The sequence below is a fragment of the Platalea leucorodia genome, assembly GCF_965183815.1.
Source record: "Platalea leucorodia genome assembly, chromosome: 4".
Classification (NCBI taxonomy): domain Eukaryota; kingdom Metazoa; phylum Chordata; class Aves; order Pelecaniformes; family Threskiornithidae; genus Platalea; species Platalea leucorodia.
In genome coordinates this window covers 125,739,850-125,757,962 of record NC_138826.1, presented here as the reverse complement: position 1 = coordinate 125,757,962, position 18,113 = coordinate 125,739,850, and the positions used below count along the sequence as shown (strand labels likewise).

General features: G+C 45.3%; 1 protein-coding gene across 2 annotated transcripts in view; it reads right to left on the bottom strand.

The window, feature by feature from the left end:
- Positions 1-18,113, bottom strand: part of EXOC4 (exocyst complex component 4) — a 411,704-nt gene that overhangs the window by 57,759 nt on the left and 335,832 nt on the right. The window contains exons 12-14 of one of the 2 annotated variants that reach the window (XM_082310081.1): positions 16,221-16,357; positions 8,848-9,003; positions 5,702-5,838 (exon numbers count right to left, since the gene is read on the bottom strand). In XM_082310081.1, coding sequence (XP_082166207.1) covers positions 5,826-5,838; positions 8,848-9,003; positions 16,221-16,357 — 306 coding nt within the window. In that variant the 3' untranslated portion in view covers positions 5,702-5,825. Of the gene's footprint in view, positions 1-5,701; positions 5,839-8,847; positions 9,004-16,220; positions 16,358-18,113 lie in introns of those variants that run through there. The other variant, XM_082310080.1, reaches the window with a different exon arrangement.

The following is an 18,113-nucleotide window of genomic DNA, read 5'->3' as shown; positions in this document are numbered from 1 at the left end:
CACACCACTGCCCACAACCGCGACTACAAATTTGGTTTTATCGCAGGGACGACTCTTCTGCCTTCCCACACGCAAAGAGAAACGGTTTCGGCACCGCTTTGGGTGGGCAGCCCGTGCGTGAATAACACAGTGCTTTCAGACAGGCTGGGAAAAATCCATATAATGCAAAGCATGCTGTATTTCCTATTTTTGCTCCTGGGAGGAATACAAAGAAGGTCTTCGACGGGAAGCTATACTCTCAAATGTTGTTGGGATGAATGCGATTCTGCCACTTGCTGTAAAACAGCAGAAGTTTGTATCAAAAGGGCAGCAAATATATTTAATTGTTTTCTTTAATACATATCCTTGACGGCAGTAATCCCGATTCTCTCTTTTGTACAAACTGAAACCTATAATACAGACAACCTTCAGCAAGTAACTCCCTTTTAGAAGATAACTTTAAAGGGTTCTGGTGGATTCCTGTAATTTCAATTTAAACCCGCTGTTAGCAAATGTCTCCCTGAAGCAAATTTTCGCTAGTGTTCTGGATGCCTGCTTGAGAGAATATTCACTACATGCCTTTCTTTGTCTTTATTAAATTTGCAAGGCTAAACACTTAACGGGAAGGATATAAAAAACCAAATCAACTGAATATCCAACCTTAGCTCTGCTCTTTTGAATACCTGCATTAAAATAGCATCTTCAGACCTTTGATTCCCATACAGTTTCTCAGCCAATACTTGCCACATTTATATCTGTAAGTGTGTATCTAAGACAGAGCCAGCACATACAGAGAGATCTGCGGCCACCTTCTGCATTGAATTTACGAGTTTTTGATGGTTCAGTGGGTAGCCTTGGTTTGAATTACCACGATTTTGAAAATTCAAAGCCCACCTTACCTTACCCATTAAGTTGCTTTGGACTTTGCCAAAGCTGCTGAGAACAATAAAAGATCCTGCAACTTTCGGTGAGCACCCAAAGATGGAAATTTCCAGCCACGGAGATGATACATTTTAGAAAGCAAGAAAACCTCATAACCAATTGCTTCATAAGAGTGTTTTACAGAACGGTAACAAAAGGCAATGCTCCACTCTCCTGCGATTAATTCGGCTGTGCATATACCCATGCTCAAGACGGAGATTAATATTGCACATCAACTACACTGTGAACAAAGCAGATTCGAGGGCCTTTCTTCACTGTCCAGCTGTTTCTTTGTGGGAGCTCACTCTTATACCGATATCTGATGCTGGTGCCACACCGCTTCACTGCCCTTTAGTCTCGATTCCCGTGGGATTTGTGTGCACTGCAATAGGTTCACTCTTAAATCTCCGCTTTGTCAGAGCAGGCTGGCTGCACTAGCTTAATCCTCGGATTAACTAAGCACCTCATTTTGTTTCTCTTTGTTAAACCGTCTTAATTTCTATATTTTTTTCAGTTTCCAAACACAGTGAGCAGCAGAGCGTCAGCTTTAGATCTCATGGATACTGTATGGGATGCATAGTGCATCCTTGGCATGGTACCAGCAGGGATGGGGAGAGGCCAGTGTCCTGCTTCCCCAAAGAAGTCTTCTGCAGGCAGACCGGCTTCCCCCTCCTCTCCTCCAGCAACCAAGAGCAATGGTGAAGTTTTTGAGGGATAAGCTGTTAATAAAATTAAACAACTTATTGAGCTAAACTACCTGGAAACAAAGGGATTTATGACAACGTACGAGGCTTCCCCTCCTCCGTATTTCAGCATATACAGGAGAGGATGGGAAACTCGTACGCGAGGGAAGAAAGGCCAGGGAAGAGCATGTGTGATAAATCAAGATGACCTGTGCTACGTTTAAGGTACTCTGACCGTGCCGGAGCAGGGCTGAAAAGCAGCCAAGTGTCCACATCGATACCGTGGAACGAGGAAGGAGGTCTCTGATGTACCCTTAGCAGCAGCTTTACATTCACTTACTGCTCCTCTCCCTTTTCTCTGCCAAGAAATTAGCGTCAATTATCTCCTCGGCAAATAACGCCAAGGAAAAAGCTCGCTGGGAGGGCGCGTGGAGCTGTAGGAGGAGCGGGGGACACCAAGCAACCCCCTTGGGACCCCCCCAGGAACCCACTGACCCATCCAGGACCTCCTGTCCTTTCTCACACCCTCTCGACTGCAGACCTCAGAGCGATGCTTTCCGCTGAGCATCGGATGCTTGCAGAGGAAAAGCAACCAAATGAATTTAAACCGCAGCTAAGAGCAGCAGGCAGAGCTGTGGCTGTAGAGGAAATACCCTAAAAATATCTATTAAAGTGTGAACAGGACAAAGATGCAAATGGTCTAGGAAGAGCTGGCAAAACAGGGATTACTGCTTTGTCACGGTGTTGTACCAAAACCACATTAAATCAAACATCCATGAAAATGTCAGTGAAAACAATTACCAGGTGAAAAGCTTGCCATATAACAACTCAATATGCCACCTAATACAAAGCACTTCAAATACTTACAGTATATTATATATACAGTCTCAAAACATGATACACATCATAATGGAACGATTATAATGATAGTATTTGCATTAGTTTAATTGCACCTTTCCAGCTTCTTTTGGATCAGTAGATTTTTCTATATATTTATGCCATATAGAAATTTCTATAACCCACTTGTTTTCTATTCCTGCACTTGAGTCAGCCTGGAGACCGTGCTTAAAACCTGTGTATAGAAACTACCCAGGCAGACAGATTTCCCCTTGACAAATTTGAAGAAATTCCTATTATGTCCTTAGTTATAAAGAAAGAGAGAAAAGGTGGTTTGTTGCTTCATCTTGCACCAGAATTTGTTCAACAATCGTAATGAAATCGTGCAAGCACCAAAACAAATAACCCACGTGGGCTTTTTCCGCAAAGGGAAGCCCTCTGAAATGATTTACTGCCGCAAAAACAATAAAACCCAGCCCGGCCATCTTCCCGCAGAAGACGCCGTTTCACTTCTTTCAAAGATTCAGCACCTGAAGGTATTTTAAAAATTCAGCACATGAGGACACTTTTCGCAGCACGTCCAAACAGCACTGCGGTCCTGATGAAAAGCTGCTGCAAAGGATCCTCAGTGGATATAAATCCACCCCGCCGACCTGAGGTATTCGGCTTTAAAGGACTGAGGATCTAGCCCTTTCTAAAAATGACCCAGATTTGAGATTCACCGGGATTTGCAAAGCCTCGACAACAATTTGTGCGTCTCTATTAGGGACTGGTGCGCTCGACGCCGGCGCTCCCCGGCAGCTCCAAATCTCTGCTGAGAGGTCGCAACACTGTCAAAAAGCAGACATCGCTAATTGACAATTTTAAGCTGTAACATCACACGCCATCTTCTCGCTTAAATTTATTTGAATATTCTGGTCTTGTTAAATTTATATTATACAATTTATCACAGCAGACAAGGAAGTGTCTTGGAGTATATTGTGTAGCTCTAATGATGTGATTTAGCGATACAGAATCTTGTTAAAGCAGAGGCTGTTATTAAATCTTTGCGGAGAAGCTGAATCTCCACGTTTCTGCTCTGCTGTCCCCCTCCATCCCTTCTACACAGTTTAGGGGCACACACATTACCCCAGAAAAGTACTGCGGAAGAGCTGGGCATTGCTGCACTCATTTCAATAGACAGTGTAATTTGTAGGGTTAATGAATCTGAAGCTGGGAGATTCTGCCTGGATTCAGTTTTAGAATATATGTAATCCTCAAAAAACCCAAAAGCCAGCCCAGATTCTCCAAAACTTCTTTGCCTTCGCAAGACAAGCAAAGGCAGAAGGCAACTTCTCAGATACGGAGGTGCCCTGTGAAGATCCAGGTGCTCACTCAATTTTGCACCTCTCTGATGAGACTCCCAATAGCAATAGGATTTAATATCAGCTGTGCTCATGGTGAAGCCCATTTTCCCATAGCATCCAAAAGAGAGATCTAGAAACCCATTTCACATGAAGGAGTAGGCTGTCATCAAATGGAAATGGCTCACACCTATGGTGTGCTCAGATTCATAGTCCCAGTACAGGGGAAAAAGGTCTACAGTCTGCTGCCAGTCTTCCAAAATCATCCTTTCAGCCTTTAAATGTACTGTGAATATAATAAATAGAGCCTGAGAAATTGGAGAGGGAGATCTTTTATTGAGAGAAAAAGAAACAAGGAAAGAGAGACAGAAAAACTACAACTGAGAATGGGAAGGAGAGCTAAGAGGTGAAGAAGGGGAAAAGCCTTCCATAAACCATCAGGGTTTCAGAAAAGGACCGTGCGGCAGGAGAAACACTAAGACAGCAAAAGAGAATAAAAATAATGGAAAGCTCTAAAGCCAATGCTACAAAAAACTCCCACCAGACAGCAGATGGAACAACCTGAGATTTAGCTTTTGATGAAATCCTTGGCCAGTGCCTTCTGGCTGCCCGGAGAGGTGGAACAAGAGAAGACCACCCTACCCCAAGGCAGGACTCCATGCTTCTGCCGTCACGGCTCTCCCTTTGCACCAAGGGAAGGACTTGATGGTCCAACGCAAATTGTCCCAGCTCGTTCTCAGTTCTGCTTTCTGGGCTTGCACAGACTGTTTATTCACACAACGGGAAGCTTACGGAACGTTGATCCCTTTGGAAACAGATGAAGTAATTCAAGCTGCGACCAGTCCTAGGAGCTCTGTACCAACCTCCTGAGTTTACTGCCCTTAAGCACCCTCTGGGGAAGAGCTCACGGAAGCCTTTCTAATTCACTGCGGTGCAAAATCGTGCCTCAGACCACTGGCTCCTTTAACTCTGCATCTTGCTGCCAGGGCTAACCAAAGCTTTGCGTTTGGAGTAGAGATGGGCTTGATCGCCCACCATCAGCTGTGCGCGCTCTGCCCCGTGGAAAGGAAAGGAGAGGAGATTTCATTCTCTGGCGGGTACCCCGGTGTCTTTGCTGCCGTTGCATGGATGACGTGCTCTCCCAGGGCACAGGCGAGATGCGTTGCATGCCCCAAGGGAGCCGAGGCGAGCTAGTGGTTCCCACGACACAGTCCCAATATAGAGGAGGGTTCCTTCCTTGCTCCCATCATGCCTTCTGGAGGGACGCCCTTTAGCCCATCCCTGCTCTCTTCCTTTAGCCTGACATTTTTGTCTTGTCCAACAGCGACACATTTCCAAAGCAGCCCCACATCTGCATGCAGGCTTCAGTTTTACATTGGAAATACAGTCAGAGGATCAGCATCGACTAAACCAGGGGGAGGGAAGGGATCCTAATAAGCAGCAGGGATAGTGTAACTGCTCTGACCAATGCCATTTGGGATGATTTGGTGAAGGATCTGCTGTTGCCCAGGTATCCTTTCACGTTGCTCGAATATACCCCCCTCCTTTTGGTGCACACCAAGCGAGGATGAGCATCCTCAAGTGAACAGGAGATGCAGGAGAGGAAGCAGCAGGCAGCTGGAGCACCCTGCAGTCAGGGTTATCCTCATTAAAAAAACAAAAGCAGCGAAAAGAAAAATCATGTGGTACATGGAGATGCTGAGAAGTCATTTTTTTTATTGCTCCATTAACTTTAGCCTGAGAATCTGATCCCAAGTCCGGGGCTGAGGAGCTTGCTGCAGTCAAAAGGTGTGAGGGAAATCACCATCCGCCTCCTAACACAGGTTTGGTAGCTCAGATCTGCAACCAGAATAATCTGTGCTGTGGTGGGATCTTCAGACCAGTGTTGGATTTCCAGGCAAATGTGTTGCCCCGTGAATTGCCAGCACGCCTTCCTCAGCACCCCAAAGACGTGGTCTCCCTTGGGTGCACAGGGCCCCTCGCCACCCCTTGAGCTGCAGAGCTGCACCGAAACCCAAGAATTTCTGCTGTAACTCCAGCACGACCAGATCTGAAGCTCTTTTTACGTTACTTTTCTTCATCAAAGGCAAACCTGGAAATGATACATCTCTGGGTTTTATCACCAACATATCTGATTCATTAATGAACTGAAGGCTAACCTTTATAAAGCGATAAGGGCAGCATATTTCACACTCGCCCCAGTGCCAAATAGCCTTCAGAGCTTTAAAAACTAATTATACGAATAGAGGCATGACTTTTCTTTCCTTTCTCCCCTTGCCAAGTTCCGAGCTACTATAATATGCTCAATCAGGTCCCTTTGTCTGGCCAACCCCACCAGAATATTAATGGGGAGATTCTGCTAGTATCTTCCCCTGCCTTTTGACATCTATTCGCAAAAGAGATAGTGGCGGGTTAAGACAACAAAATCAATCACTGTCAACACAGATATGCATGAGGTTTTTTTGCAAAGACATCATGTTTGGATTCTTCTTTTTAATGAAACAAATGAGTTACAGGAAACCTGGGGAGGGGAAGGGAAAGAAAACTGTGTGCTGAGATCTCTTCCTGCCACAGTACAAAAACTGGTGGTAAACTTTCAGGACATATTTAATTTAGCAACTTTCATAAGGGGATGCTGCCGAGTAGTTCACGCACTGCTGTCAGCCTTGATTTATGTCCAAAAAGAACATGCTCCCGTGTTTCATTAAGCTTAAACCTTCCTTCCCAGGAAAGGATGCTTAGTCCTGGCCCTGCTAGCTGAGGAGCGGGGTCCGTGAACACAGGTGGGTATCTGCAGATCAAGGTTTTAAATGTCTTGGATGGTTAAATTGAGAATGAAATGAGCTGTCCCAGGTTCTCCCATCACAGCCATGACCCTAATAACCAAGGTATCCTCAGGACCCATTTCCCCGTGGCTCCACCGCAATGTTCAGGCAGTGATGGCTACAGCAAAATTATTCCCAATTCATCAGCAGCACCAAGAGGGAGAGAAAGAAGCAACAGCAGCGAAGAAATCATGTTCCTTTGTATTAGGAGAAAGTCTGAAAAAAGTCTGCTTAAATGGAAAGAAGATGACAAAAAATTGGACAAGCAATTAATTTTATTTTGAAGCTTTCAGGAGAGATCTATTCAACCATGCACAGATTCTTGAGGAAGTTTATAAGCCATGTCACTTACCATCAATGGCTAAAACTGTCCCAGACCAATTATTATCATTTAAATTAATGCTACAGGAGCATTCACATGGCACTTTGAGGAGCTGAGGCTTAATACAGGATGCTCTGTGCAAACAGATACCGAGAAAAGATCTTTGTCCTAATGTCTAGGCTTAAAAAAAAAAAGACACAGTAAAGGAGATTTTCCCAGTGAATTCAACGTAAACGACCTAATAGGCTTTCCATTCTAACACCTCCGATATAATTTCATAAAATACTTAAATTAATGGAGAGCAAAATGACAATAGTGGAATAAAATGCATATTAGGATCAACATGTTGGCACTGCTAGCATCAGGCGGAGCTTGGCCATCAGATTTAGCCTGGCCTGGTACACCTGCAGGTTAGCAAGCCAGCAGTACCCGGCATGGCATCCACGAGAGCTCTGGTGTCCCGTGCTGATGGCTCAGAAATCGGAGTAAGAGCCATGAGGGCACCCCAGCACCTTTCTGTGCCAAGAAATAAAGGGTAAAGGCGAAGGCAAAGATGGATGCTAGGACTGCATCCATGAATCTCAAAAAACCCAGGGACTGCACAAAGACCTCAAGGGCTCTGCATCCTCACTCTTCCACTATCACTGAAGATTTTTTAAAACACTGGCAAACCTGATTATCCCCACTGCAGTATGAGCAAACATTTCCGTGACTAGACATATTTTATACTCTTCGTCGCTCCTCTCTCTAGACTGCATCATCTTTATGTTATTGTGCTTGCATTCAGTGAATAAGTAAAATGACAATCTGGGCAAATTAGACTTTAATTTTCAACAGCTTCACTTACTCCTACAGTTTCATAGCCAAATGCCAATCAAGGAAGTGATGAATAGTGATGGGAATGTGTAGACAAGCGTTTTGACTTGCTGGAATGACAAAGAGGACCTGTTTCTTCAGGATGCATCAACAATTCAGAGACTAAGCCATTTACAGCGTGCAGGGAAAGGCAATCTGCCTACCTACAGGCTTTCACTTGCCCGAAAAGAAAACGTAGAAACAATCTGATTTGGAGACCGTAAGTTGCCTCTGAAAGAATCTCCTCTGGAGGCACCAGTATTTTTCATTTGACTCTCCTTACATAGCTCCTGGGGTTGGGACGGAGAAGAAACACCACCAGGTCATGACTCAAATGGAGGACAGCTTTGGTGACAACACCAGTTCTGGGAATTGCTGACCAGTACAACCAGTTGGCCCCTCCATTAGGTCGCAGACTGCTCCACCCTTCATTGCATGGGTGATCAGGGTAAGCACCATCAACCCGGACAAGGATCTAGCTGAATTAAAAATAACCCTTCCTTTCCCTCCTCAATCCCAGCCACTTTCCTGACTCGTTTCACAAGCAGGATTCTCCAAATAGCCACGTCTGAGCAACAGAGCGAGCAGAAAGGAGCAATAAGATCAGGAAAGCAGCAAGCCGGCGCTGCCACTGAAGCCTCCTTATTGAACCGCGGCCTCCCTCTCTTCTGTCCTTGCTGCATCTGAGATGAAGCTTCTGCTTTCTCCTTTCTCTTGAAGGATAAAGAGCTTCAGGATGGTTTATCCACCAATCCATCATACGACTGATAAGCAAAGCCCAGAAACATCCCCGAAACAGATAATTTCCCTAACGATTTCTCGTTCTCAACAGAACCAAATCCAGGCAACGCACAAGAAGTTCTCAGTTCAGCAAAGCTGGTGCCTGGCTTTAAAATCACGCAGTGTAACGGCACGTGGACTCGAGTTTCCTTACTCCACTTGAGGAAAGACCACATCTCAACCTCTTCTCACACCTGGGGATACAGCAGCTAGGCAAACACCATAATCACTGTGTTTCCAGCAGGTTTTACCATTGAGCTACTCTCCTGGAAAGCCTTTTACAACTTCATAAAAAATGTTACCTTATAAAGTCTTCCTCCTCCTCTCTCTTGGGTCTCAGTTGCTTGGGCTGAGCCATGTTGCTCCAGTTGGGCAGAGACTTCAGGAGCCTGCTAATATCGTCATCTTTAGCCCAGGACGCGCTGATCACCAGCTTTTCATCTGACTGCACGATGCTCCTACGGGGAAAGTCGCAACAACCACATTAGTGCGAAGCAAATTGTATTTTTCACGCAATTCTGCACATATTCATTAAAATCCCTATCACATATAAATGTGCATTAAGCATTAAGGAAAGGGTCCAAAGAGGAATTCAACAAAGAGCTCAGGCGGAGAACATGGCAACATGGGTGGACAGGATCTAAAATTCTCTCAAACTCTCAACTCTTGATGTACTTTGATAAGAGTCCTTCAAGGGAAAAAAGGCCATATTCTCCCCACCCTTGAAACCATTCAACCTGCAATCATTTACACAACCGGAGGAGGTCATTCTGTACTAGAAGAGAGAGAAGGTAGTTTCTCCATGGCTCATTTATTCTCTGCAATCTCAATCGAGCTCGCCAGTCGCTGCTGATTGTGTTGTGACTGCAACGTGGAAACCTGCCCAGGAAGACCTGGGTGGAAGCCACCAGCTCACCGCACACCAGCTGGTCCAGCCTGGGGACCAGGTCTGAAGGAAACGAAGGGTCTCGGATCTTCTCTCCAGTCATCCAAAACAAGTAATAACAGAGATTTCAGCTGAATCGCATGTATGTGTAAAATTGAATCAAAGATCACAGCATATTCCAATTACGAAGACTTTCCCTGTTTAATATTTTTGGCAGTGTAACTAATCTGAAATCCTCACTGGCAATTGCAGGAGACAAATGGGATGCTGTATTTGAGGGAGTCAATTAGCTGCCTATTTTTTGTGTTGGGATTGCTCATGAACAACCATCAGCATAGTCCTTGTCAATGTTTGCTACTTCACTGGCACGCTGGCGCGTAGAGAGAAGAAAGTCCTCTCCCACTCTTGGGTTGTTCAGTAGACCGCAAGGATCTGGGAGGTGTTTTTCCACCTCTTAGAAAAGGCAAGTGGGAGTTAAGGCTGCTGCTGTTTCCTTGTAGATCCTATCACTGATTTCCTTCTCTGGTGAGCATCTGGAAGGCTCTTCTCCTAGGAGGTCCTTGCATAGTGACCAGTCTGGACTGCTGCCACCCATCCACACCACTCAAAGCAAAAGCATGGTGGTGACCTCTCTGATGGGCAGCAGTGGGATCTTCTCTGCCCTCTGTAATGGGAACATGGCACACCCACCGAGCAGCCAGCACAGGGTGACTTGAGGAAGGAAGCATCTGAAAAGACAAGGTCTCAGTGGTCCTGTTCCCATGGAGCGGCTTAGCTGCAGGTTAACAACAGAATCAAGATCTCCCTCATGCACTAAGAGACTGATCACCTTCTACTATGCAAAAATACAGAAAAGGCCACGGGACCTGTGTTTCCCCCTCAAACGCTCACCGCCCCTTGCTCATAAGGCTACAAGACACCTAGAAATAATGCATGTTTGCCGTGTCCTACAATGCACGGGGTTGGAGAAGTGTAAATGCCAGACAGATCTTTTTCTGTTACTGTCTCCCAGAAGAAATGGCTCCTCCAACATGGATGGAAACTTTGTGCATCAAAGAGACGCAGAGATTCAACACTGGGTCTGTCAACCAAGAACTGGAGTTGCTGGGTGCTGCAGTATGGACGTATCTGTGCTGGCTCAGCCCATGTCAGCTCAATGTGGACCTTGCGGAGCCATTTAGGATAGGCTAGAATAGACTATTTTTCAGTTGGAAGGGACCTACAATGATCATCTAGTCCAACTGCCTGACCAATTCAGGGCTGACCAAAAGTTAAAGTGTGTTGTTAAAGGCATTGTCCACATGCCTCTTAAACACTGACAGGCTTGGGGCACCGACCACCTCTCTGGGAAGCCTGTTCCAGCGTTTGACCACCCTCTCGGTAAAGAAATGCTTCCTAATGTCCAGTCTAAACTTCCCGTTTACTCGGCTGCACGCTTCTGGATCCAAGCCAGGATGCTGGATGGGGCAAAGAGATGCTCAGAGCTGTCACTAGCATTCAGGTGGTTTTGAGAAGGGTCACGCAAGATCACAATGAAGACCCCACACATTTCTAAGGGGTTGATGTGGATTAACCCGTCCCATTTTAAATTTCCTGAAAGGTATGTTTTGGTCAATAAATAGAAATAAAAGTAACAGCACACTGCGTATCTGTGTTTTGAAAAGGAAAACAGTGAAAAAGGCATTGAGATAGGAGCCAATGCTGATCTACCTTGAAAGAGAGCAGATTACTGCTTTTCCCACCAGCACAGAGCAACCTATCACTCCTTTCACCGACCACCAAGAAAACAACCTCTGCTCAGTAAGTACACGCGATTTGTGAAAATGAATTTGTCACATGCACTTACATATAAATTTTCCTTCTCTTTAAATTTCATGTTCAATCTGCCACAGACAAAAGAATGAATTTTGTTTCCAGCCACAGAAGACCTCGGTGTCAAAATTTCAATTTGGCCTTCTGCTGCTGTTAGGAACTTGGTGTTTTTCCACTAACAAAATAAGGTCTCTTTTTTTCACCCCGGTGAAAACCGAGGAGGAAAAAAAAAAGCTCCACCAGAATCTCTGACATCTGAGATGGAAAAACTGAATTTCATGATATCTGGCCATTTTTCTGCCAAGGCAAGACAACTGTTCCATTGAATATATTAGCCAGTGCTTTGTCCTCTCCAGATTTAAATGACTAAAGTAATAGCCTCTTTCCCTTGGGAGTCTATTTCACAGTTGAACAAATCTAACTCTTGGACAAAAAAAAAATATCCTGATACTGTGCTCGTGTTTTATTTTACTCAATTTCATCCCATTACTCCCCGTTATTTCCCCTTACAGCTGCCTCAGCACTCACCACTTTCACTATTTACTTTCTTCAATTATTTACAGCCTTATCATAGCCCTTCAGTTGTCTACGAATGCAAGTCATCTTTGGGAGTCTTCTGATGGAGTTATACAGAGGACAGAGCTACCTCTCTGTTTTATGATCGTTATTATCTGCTGTCCTCAAAAATCCTATTGCTTTTTGCAGTGGGTGCCGGGGGAGGAGAGAGGGGAGGCTGTTTAGCTGCTATAGCAAGCTGCAAATCGAGCTTGGTGGCCTTGCTTTTCTAGGGTCAGTGTTTTCCAAGGGCCTAACCCACACGATTCCTGCTTTTCGCACCTTTCGGCCATGTGGTACTCATGGATCCACGAGCCACTAGAGCCCTAAGCCAAATTCTCCATTGAAATCAATAGGCAGCTTCAAATTAGTCGATGTTGGGACATTGCCACTGCTATGTGGGTCCCTTGGAGTTATGTCCCCATTCTTTCCCATGATTGCAAAACCTCCTGATTTTTATTGACAGGTTGGTTTTAATCCAAACACCCCTTCATTACGGAAGATGTTAAATAGGGTGGTACACACCCCGATCTCCATTAGACGCCCAGCTTTCCCCATCAATTAAAAACTCCTTTTCCCCCCACCTTTTCTTTCTAGCATCTCAGCCAGTTTTCAACCTCCGTAACTTCTTATCAATGTCAATCTAATTCGGGTCCTCGAGTAAATTATCACAAGACAGGATGACATGTTTTAGTACAGCTCAGAACGCTTCCTTTCAAACACCCCCCTTCTCCCAACGCCTATGTAATTACTCCTGCTGCTGTAATAGGGTTACTTGCTACCACCAGTGCCATAATCAACTAATTAATTCACAGCTCAACGGGCCAAGGAAAACGCCATCTGTTTGTACCCAGCTCCCGGGAGCGGGTAGGGAATAGGTGTAACACTTAGGTGATGGCACACGAGCGAGGAGGGTTCGTCCCTCCACAGCTCAGTGGGTTTTATCCAGAAAACATCTGCTGGTGGTAATGGTCCCAGATTTGCACCACTGCCGCCCCGAGCTGGGAGCAGAGTGATGGGGAACATCCCCCAACACAGCTGGGCGGCCACGGCTTTTCATTAGGAAAACATCTGGGGGCCACAGGGGCTAATTGGACTCCGTTGCCTCGTGCCAAATGTATTTTTGAATAATTTTTTTCTCCTTCCAAGGCCGAGATGATGTTTCCATGCTGAGCACTGCTAAGAGTTTAAAAGCAGCGTGCTCAGCATGTGCCAGGTACTGAACAGTCTGAGGGAGACAGACCCCTGCCCAAAAAGAGTCAAAAAGACAACTTGAAACCCAAAAAGTTAATGCAAGAAGGGGAAGATGCCAATAAGAAGCAGTAAACTGAGCGGCAAGAGCATTTCCCGGGGCTCAAGAAATCCTGTTTGACCGCAGACCCCACACCTTGGATGAATTAATCTGCTCCTCGTTTCCTTATCAATAAAAAGGGGCTTAGTTTTATTTTGCCTGGCTGGAAAGCAGGAACTGTGGGGGTTTTTTGTCCCCCCTCCATCATTTGGAAAGATTTAGGCCCAGTTTTACCCCACCTAATTTTACAGATTGAGCTGAGACAGTTCAGCCAGGAGGCTGGTCACCATAAGCTGCCTTCACAGCCGATGGAGAGAGCTGGGCACCTCCAGAGAGTTTAGGCACATTTTAATTAAGGCAAATCACTCTTTGGAGATGTCCATCTCTTTTTACAGACCAAAGAGAGTCATTTGGGTGACGGGTGCCTTTACTCAGACTTCAGATAGGTTGAAAAATGTGCAAGAGGATGGTTGTTCAAAGGGGAGAGGATGAAGATTGAGGAGAAGGAGGTGGACACACAGGATAAGAGTTTAAATTTGGACAACAGAATAAGAATGTGCAACTTCAATGTGAACATAACTAAACGTGGGGCCAATTTCTGTAGAAAGACATGGAAAGAGACTAGTTTTAGTGGTCAAGACAGCAAAGCTTGTCTGAGAAGGGTGCTGGCAAGAGACTAAAAAGAAAGACTCATGTTAAGGGTAGCTACCCTGAACTGGTCAGGTTTTTCCCTGTCCCTGTGATTCCTTCTATGGCCTTTCAGTATTTCCCAAAGCCTCGTAAAAATGGTTTAACTATACAGGCTTAACTCATGAGTAGAGTTGCTTTCATAGCAATCTGCTGAAGCAGCAGCTAGACGTGGGCTGGACAAGGCTTAAGAAAAGCACTGCCAACACAGCAGGAGGTTTTGTGGCTCTGTCTCCCATTTTTGTTTTCATTTTAATCCCTAACCCCTCATAAACTAGTCAGAAAACGTAACTCACATTTGTGAACAGTCAAACTGAAATTGCACTTCTTACAAACACATAACTTGCAGAAGACACCTAGATCAGATTTAATATGCTGCCGAAATTCGTTATCAATTAAAACAGGAAAATCCATAGTGCTACTTATATAAATGTCCAATCCCTTCATCTCCAGCCCCGTTAGGTTTGTTTTTTTTTTTGCATTCCCTAGAAAATCAGAGCCAACTGGAAATCAAACATGAAAAATCTCAGCTGTGCATTTCTTAGCGCTGACGTCCTGACAGAGCTATCTGTTCTGCAAAGGACTCCGAATAAAACAGTCTTGCTTTGAGGAGCCTGTATTTGAATACATTTCATCCACGTTTGCTCATATTCCCCTTCCAGAAACACATGCACATGGGGAAGGAACGAATGCCATGTGCAAATCTTGCATAAACCATCTCTCTGGCTTCCCAAATTCTCACTATCTTGACATCACAAGAACAGACACACACTCCCTTGCTCCGATAGCTTCCCCTGATCGTATTTATACACAGCTCTAGGGAGTTTATTTTCATTTTAAGCAGCTATAAATGATCCTTCCTCCACTAACTTTATCAACATGAGGATTTATCCATCTCAAACCCCCAAGGAAAACCCTGGACCAAAGGGCAAGGCTGTGCGGAGCCGTACCGACGCGAGATCCCTGCAGAGGGCATAACGTCCCCGCGGATCGAACCGCTCGCCCCGGGAAAGCCGGGTAGCTGCTATATTCCTCTGCATCATTTGAAATGTATATAGATTTCTATTTCAGTCAGTCATTTGCTAGCAGCAAAACTAGAACGTTTCCTGTTTTTCCTCCTGCTGTAATCAGGATATTGCCAAATTAGGGCTGTCCTAATTACTCCTCAGCAGGTGCCAAATCCAGGAATGGTATCAGCAAAGGAAGGAAGGAAGGACCTTTAAGTTCAAGCCCAAGAAATTACATCTATTGTCTGGCTCAAGTCAGTGAAGTTTCATATAAAATATGAGCATTTTGGACAACGGCACACACGCGGCTACCAATTTACACGAGCGCTCAGATGAAGTTTAGCCCACATATGTGCTCACTGCTATTATTGGCGTTATTAATAATAATAATGAGCCCGTACGCAGCCGCTCGCCAGCTGAAGCTTCTCCTGAATGAAATCAGGCAATAGGAAATAATTTCTTAATGCTCTTGGTCAGAAAACACAAGGGGCTTTTTCAGCTTCCCCTGCTATCGCCAGCCTCAATTAGCCATTAAAGGAGATTATGTATAGCAGCTATTATAGCCCATATTGCCACAGCATCTTTACTGTCTTTCAATGCAAGTATTTACCCCGCGGCGTGGGGCACGGTCCTGGCCCCCCTCTCCAGGGAGGGCCATCTTCCAGATGGGCAACTGGGCTGTACAGAGAATAAGTTACTTATCGACGGTTACCCAGGAAATCTATGATAAAGCAGGTATCCGAAGGATTTAATCCCCGCATCCCGGCATGATAACCCTGTGCCCCGTGGGACCACGCCGTGGCTGGGGAAGCAGATCATAGATCACCCAAAACCGCTGATAAACAAAGACAGCCCAGGACAGACCATTTGATGACCCCTTGAAAGAATAAGTTTACAGAAAGGTTTTTGGGAAAGTTTCAAAAAACCTGGTGTGCGTGTATTTATATGGTGTGTTGTGGTTACTAATTTCTATATAGCCATGAGATCTGAATACCCAAATGTCAATATAATTAATTAAAATATAGCTGAATCTCTTGGGAACACTCAAAGAGAAGGATCTGACTTGCTTTACAGGCAAGAAATAGCTATATACAGCTATTTATGTTAAAGATGATGCCTTACACTCTCCATCTCCAACCTGAGGTCACCTTTTGCCTGATCAAGAGAAAAGCCGTGGGGTTTCTAAGCTCTATTACCACTGTCATCCACGTTTAAAGAGCCTAAACCACAGCGTGATGTGTACAAAGTCACTGGGAAACCAAGATTCTTCATATACCGATGATCACTATTTCAGATTTTTTCCCCATCTAGAAAGAAAGATCTTTGACCGTCCCAGCAGAGGTGATTTCTACAAGTAACTCCTTCCTACTTCTGCCAAATAGCAAAAGCCCAAGAGCAGTATCTCCAGCATACACTGGTTTCCAAGCCTGCCTGTACCTGTAGGCAAGGGTGCAGGTGTCCTTGTACTCCTGGAGTTTCACACACACCATGTTGAGGAACTGATCCGAATAGGCGCTCAAGTCGTGCATCAGGTTCATCAGGTCTTGAACAGTCTTCTCCACAATTACCGTGCTCTGGAAAAGAAAGAAAAGCACAAGTATGAATAGCAGGTTCAGCGTGAATCTTAATTTCAGCCTTCTCATGTTTTGCTAATTAGCGTCACAGATGCAACCGTACAGCTGATGCTCCCCGATGCCACGCAGATGCTGGAGCGGCCCACGCCACCAAGTGATGTAAACCAGAACCAACGAGGAAAAAGCAGAAACCATGCAAGAGAGGAAGAGCGGTGGCTTAGGGGTTTGCATACCAGGTCTGACACTTTTAATTTCTGAGCCAGTGGGTCAGGACCAGCCGAGTTCACCAGGTCTTTCCTTCCCTAGATGAAACCTCAAAATGCAAAAGTGTGATTTTCAGAGGAACCAGGTACCCGCAGCTTCGCTGAGCTCTGCTTGGACTTGCAAACCCCGATCATTTCAACCTGACCAATAATTCTGGACTCACAGATTGCAGACCATCCTAAAGACCAGGGATTTCACCCATCTCTCCCATTCATACAAACTGCACGGGCAGGGCACCAGCTCTCTGCCGGCGGCTGAGGTGTAAGCAGCACCTTGCAATCCTTTTGTTACCCCAAGCAGTGTATTACGATCACAGGAGCAACAGTGCAAATCTGCAAACTGAAAATGCTGCTCCACATCCTAGAGATGAGCAAATTTGGACAGCCTGCAGAAGGAGGTACCAAAATATCTGATAACGTCCAAGCTTTAAAGAGTTCCGTATGAATTTTGGAGTTTCTGAGGCACCCCAAGGTGACTTGGTGCGGTTTGTATTTATAACGTTGCCTGCTGTATTTAATTTGTTTGCTACAAACAAGACAGAAGGGAGGTTATCGAAGTCCCAGGTTGATATAAATTGAATTAATATTAGGCTCGGTAGAGTGAAGGGTTATTCCTGAGCTATGCGCAAAGGCAAAGGAGGAGACCGAAGCATTTGGGAGCCCTGGTTCATTTGAGAAATTCTGCCCTCAAATTATACAGGGGGACCCCAGGGACCTCGAGAGAGCTGCATCAAGGCTGAATTTAGCCCTTTCTCTGTGTTAATCAGGACGTGAAGAAGAGTTAGTGACTCAGTTGTTTGCAGAGCAAAAATCTCATCAAACTCCAAATCACCGTCTCTGCCATATCCCCGCAAGCCCAACTTCCGTCTCTCTATTGATTTCCAGATTAAAGTGCGGCAGCATCGCTCTGATCCATAATCCCGCTCCTCCAGAGCAACCCCTGAGTGACAGGAATCGATTCTGCTCCGCTACCTGTCCCTGATTTGGTAAAAAAGCATCTGCAAACCTCATCCTCATTCAGAGCACACGACTCCTTAGCATGTGGGGGGTTCAGTGAAGGCTTAGTCACCGCCTGTGCTGTTCCCGATACGTCCTTGGCTCGCAACGGTACGTGGAGGGAAAAAAACCCAACCTTCCCTTTGCTTGCTCCTGTATCTTATTAAGCTTGCTCTTAAGCAAATCACAGGAATTAACCGATCTTTCATATTGTAATTAGCAACAATTTAGGATTATTTTGTCCAAACAAAAATGTAGTCTGGCATAGCTGCCTCTCAGATGCTCTTGTTTACGCTGCTTCTCCTGTTACTACAAGTATCTGTGTTTCAATAAATATTCAGTCCCACCCTGAGCTTGATGCACACGGAGAACAACCAACCCTAAAGGCCTTGCAACCCAGAGTCATCGCAAACAAACGAAGCAGACAACTGCAGAGAGAGGCTGCAGCAGCCACGGACGCTGTTTTCATACCGACGGGCTCCGAGGTGTGAGCGCAG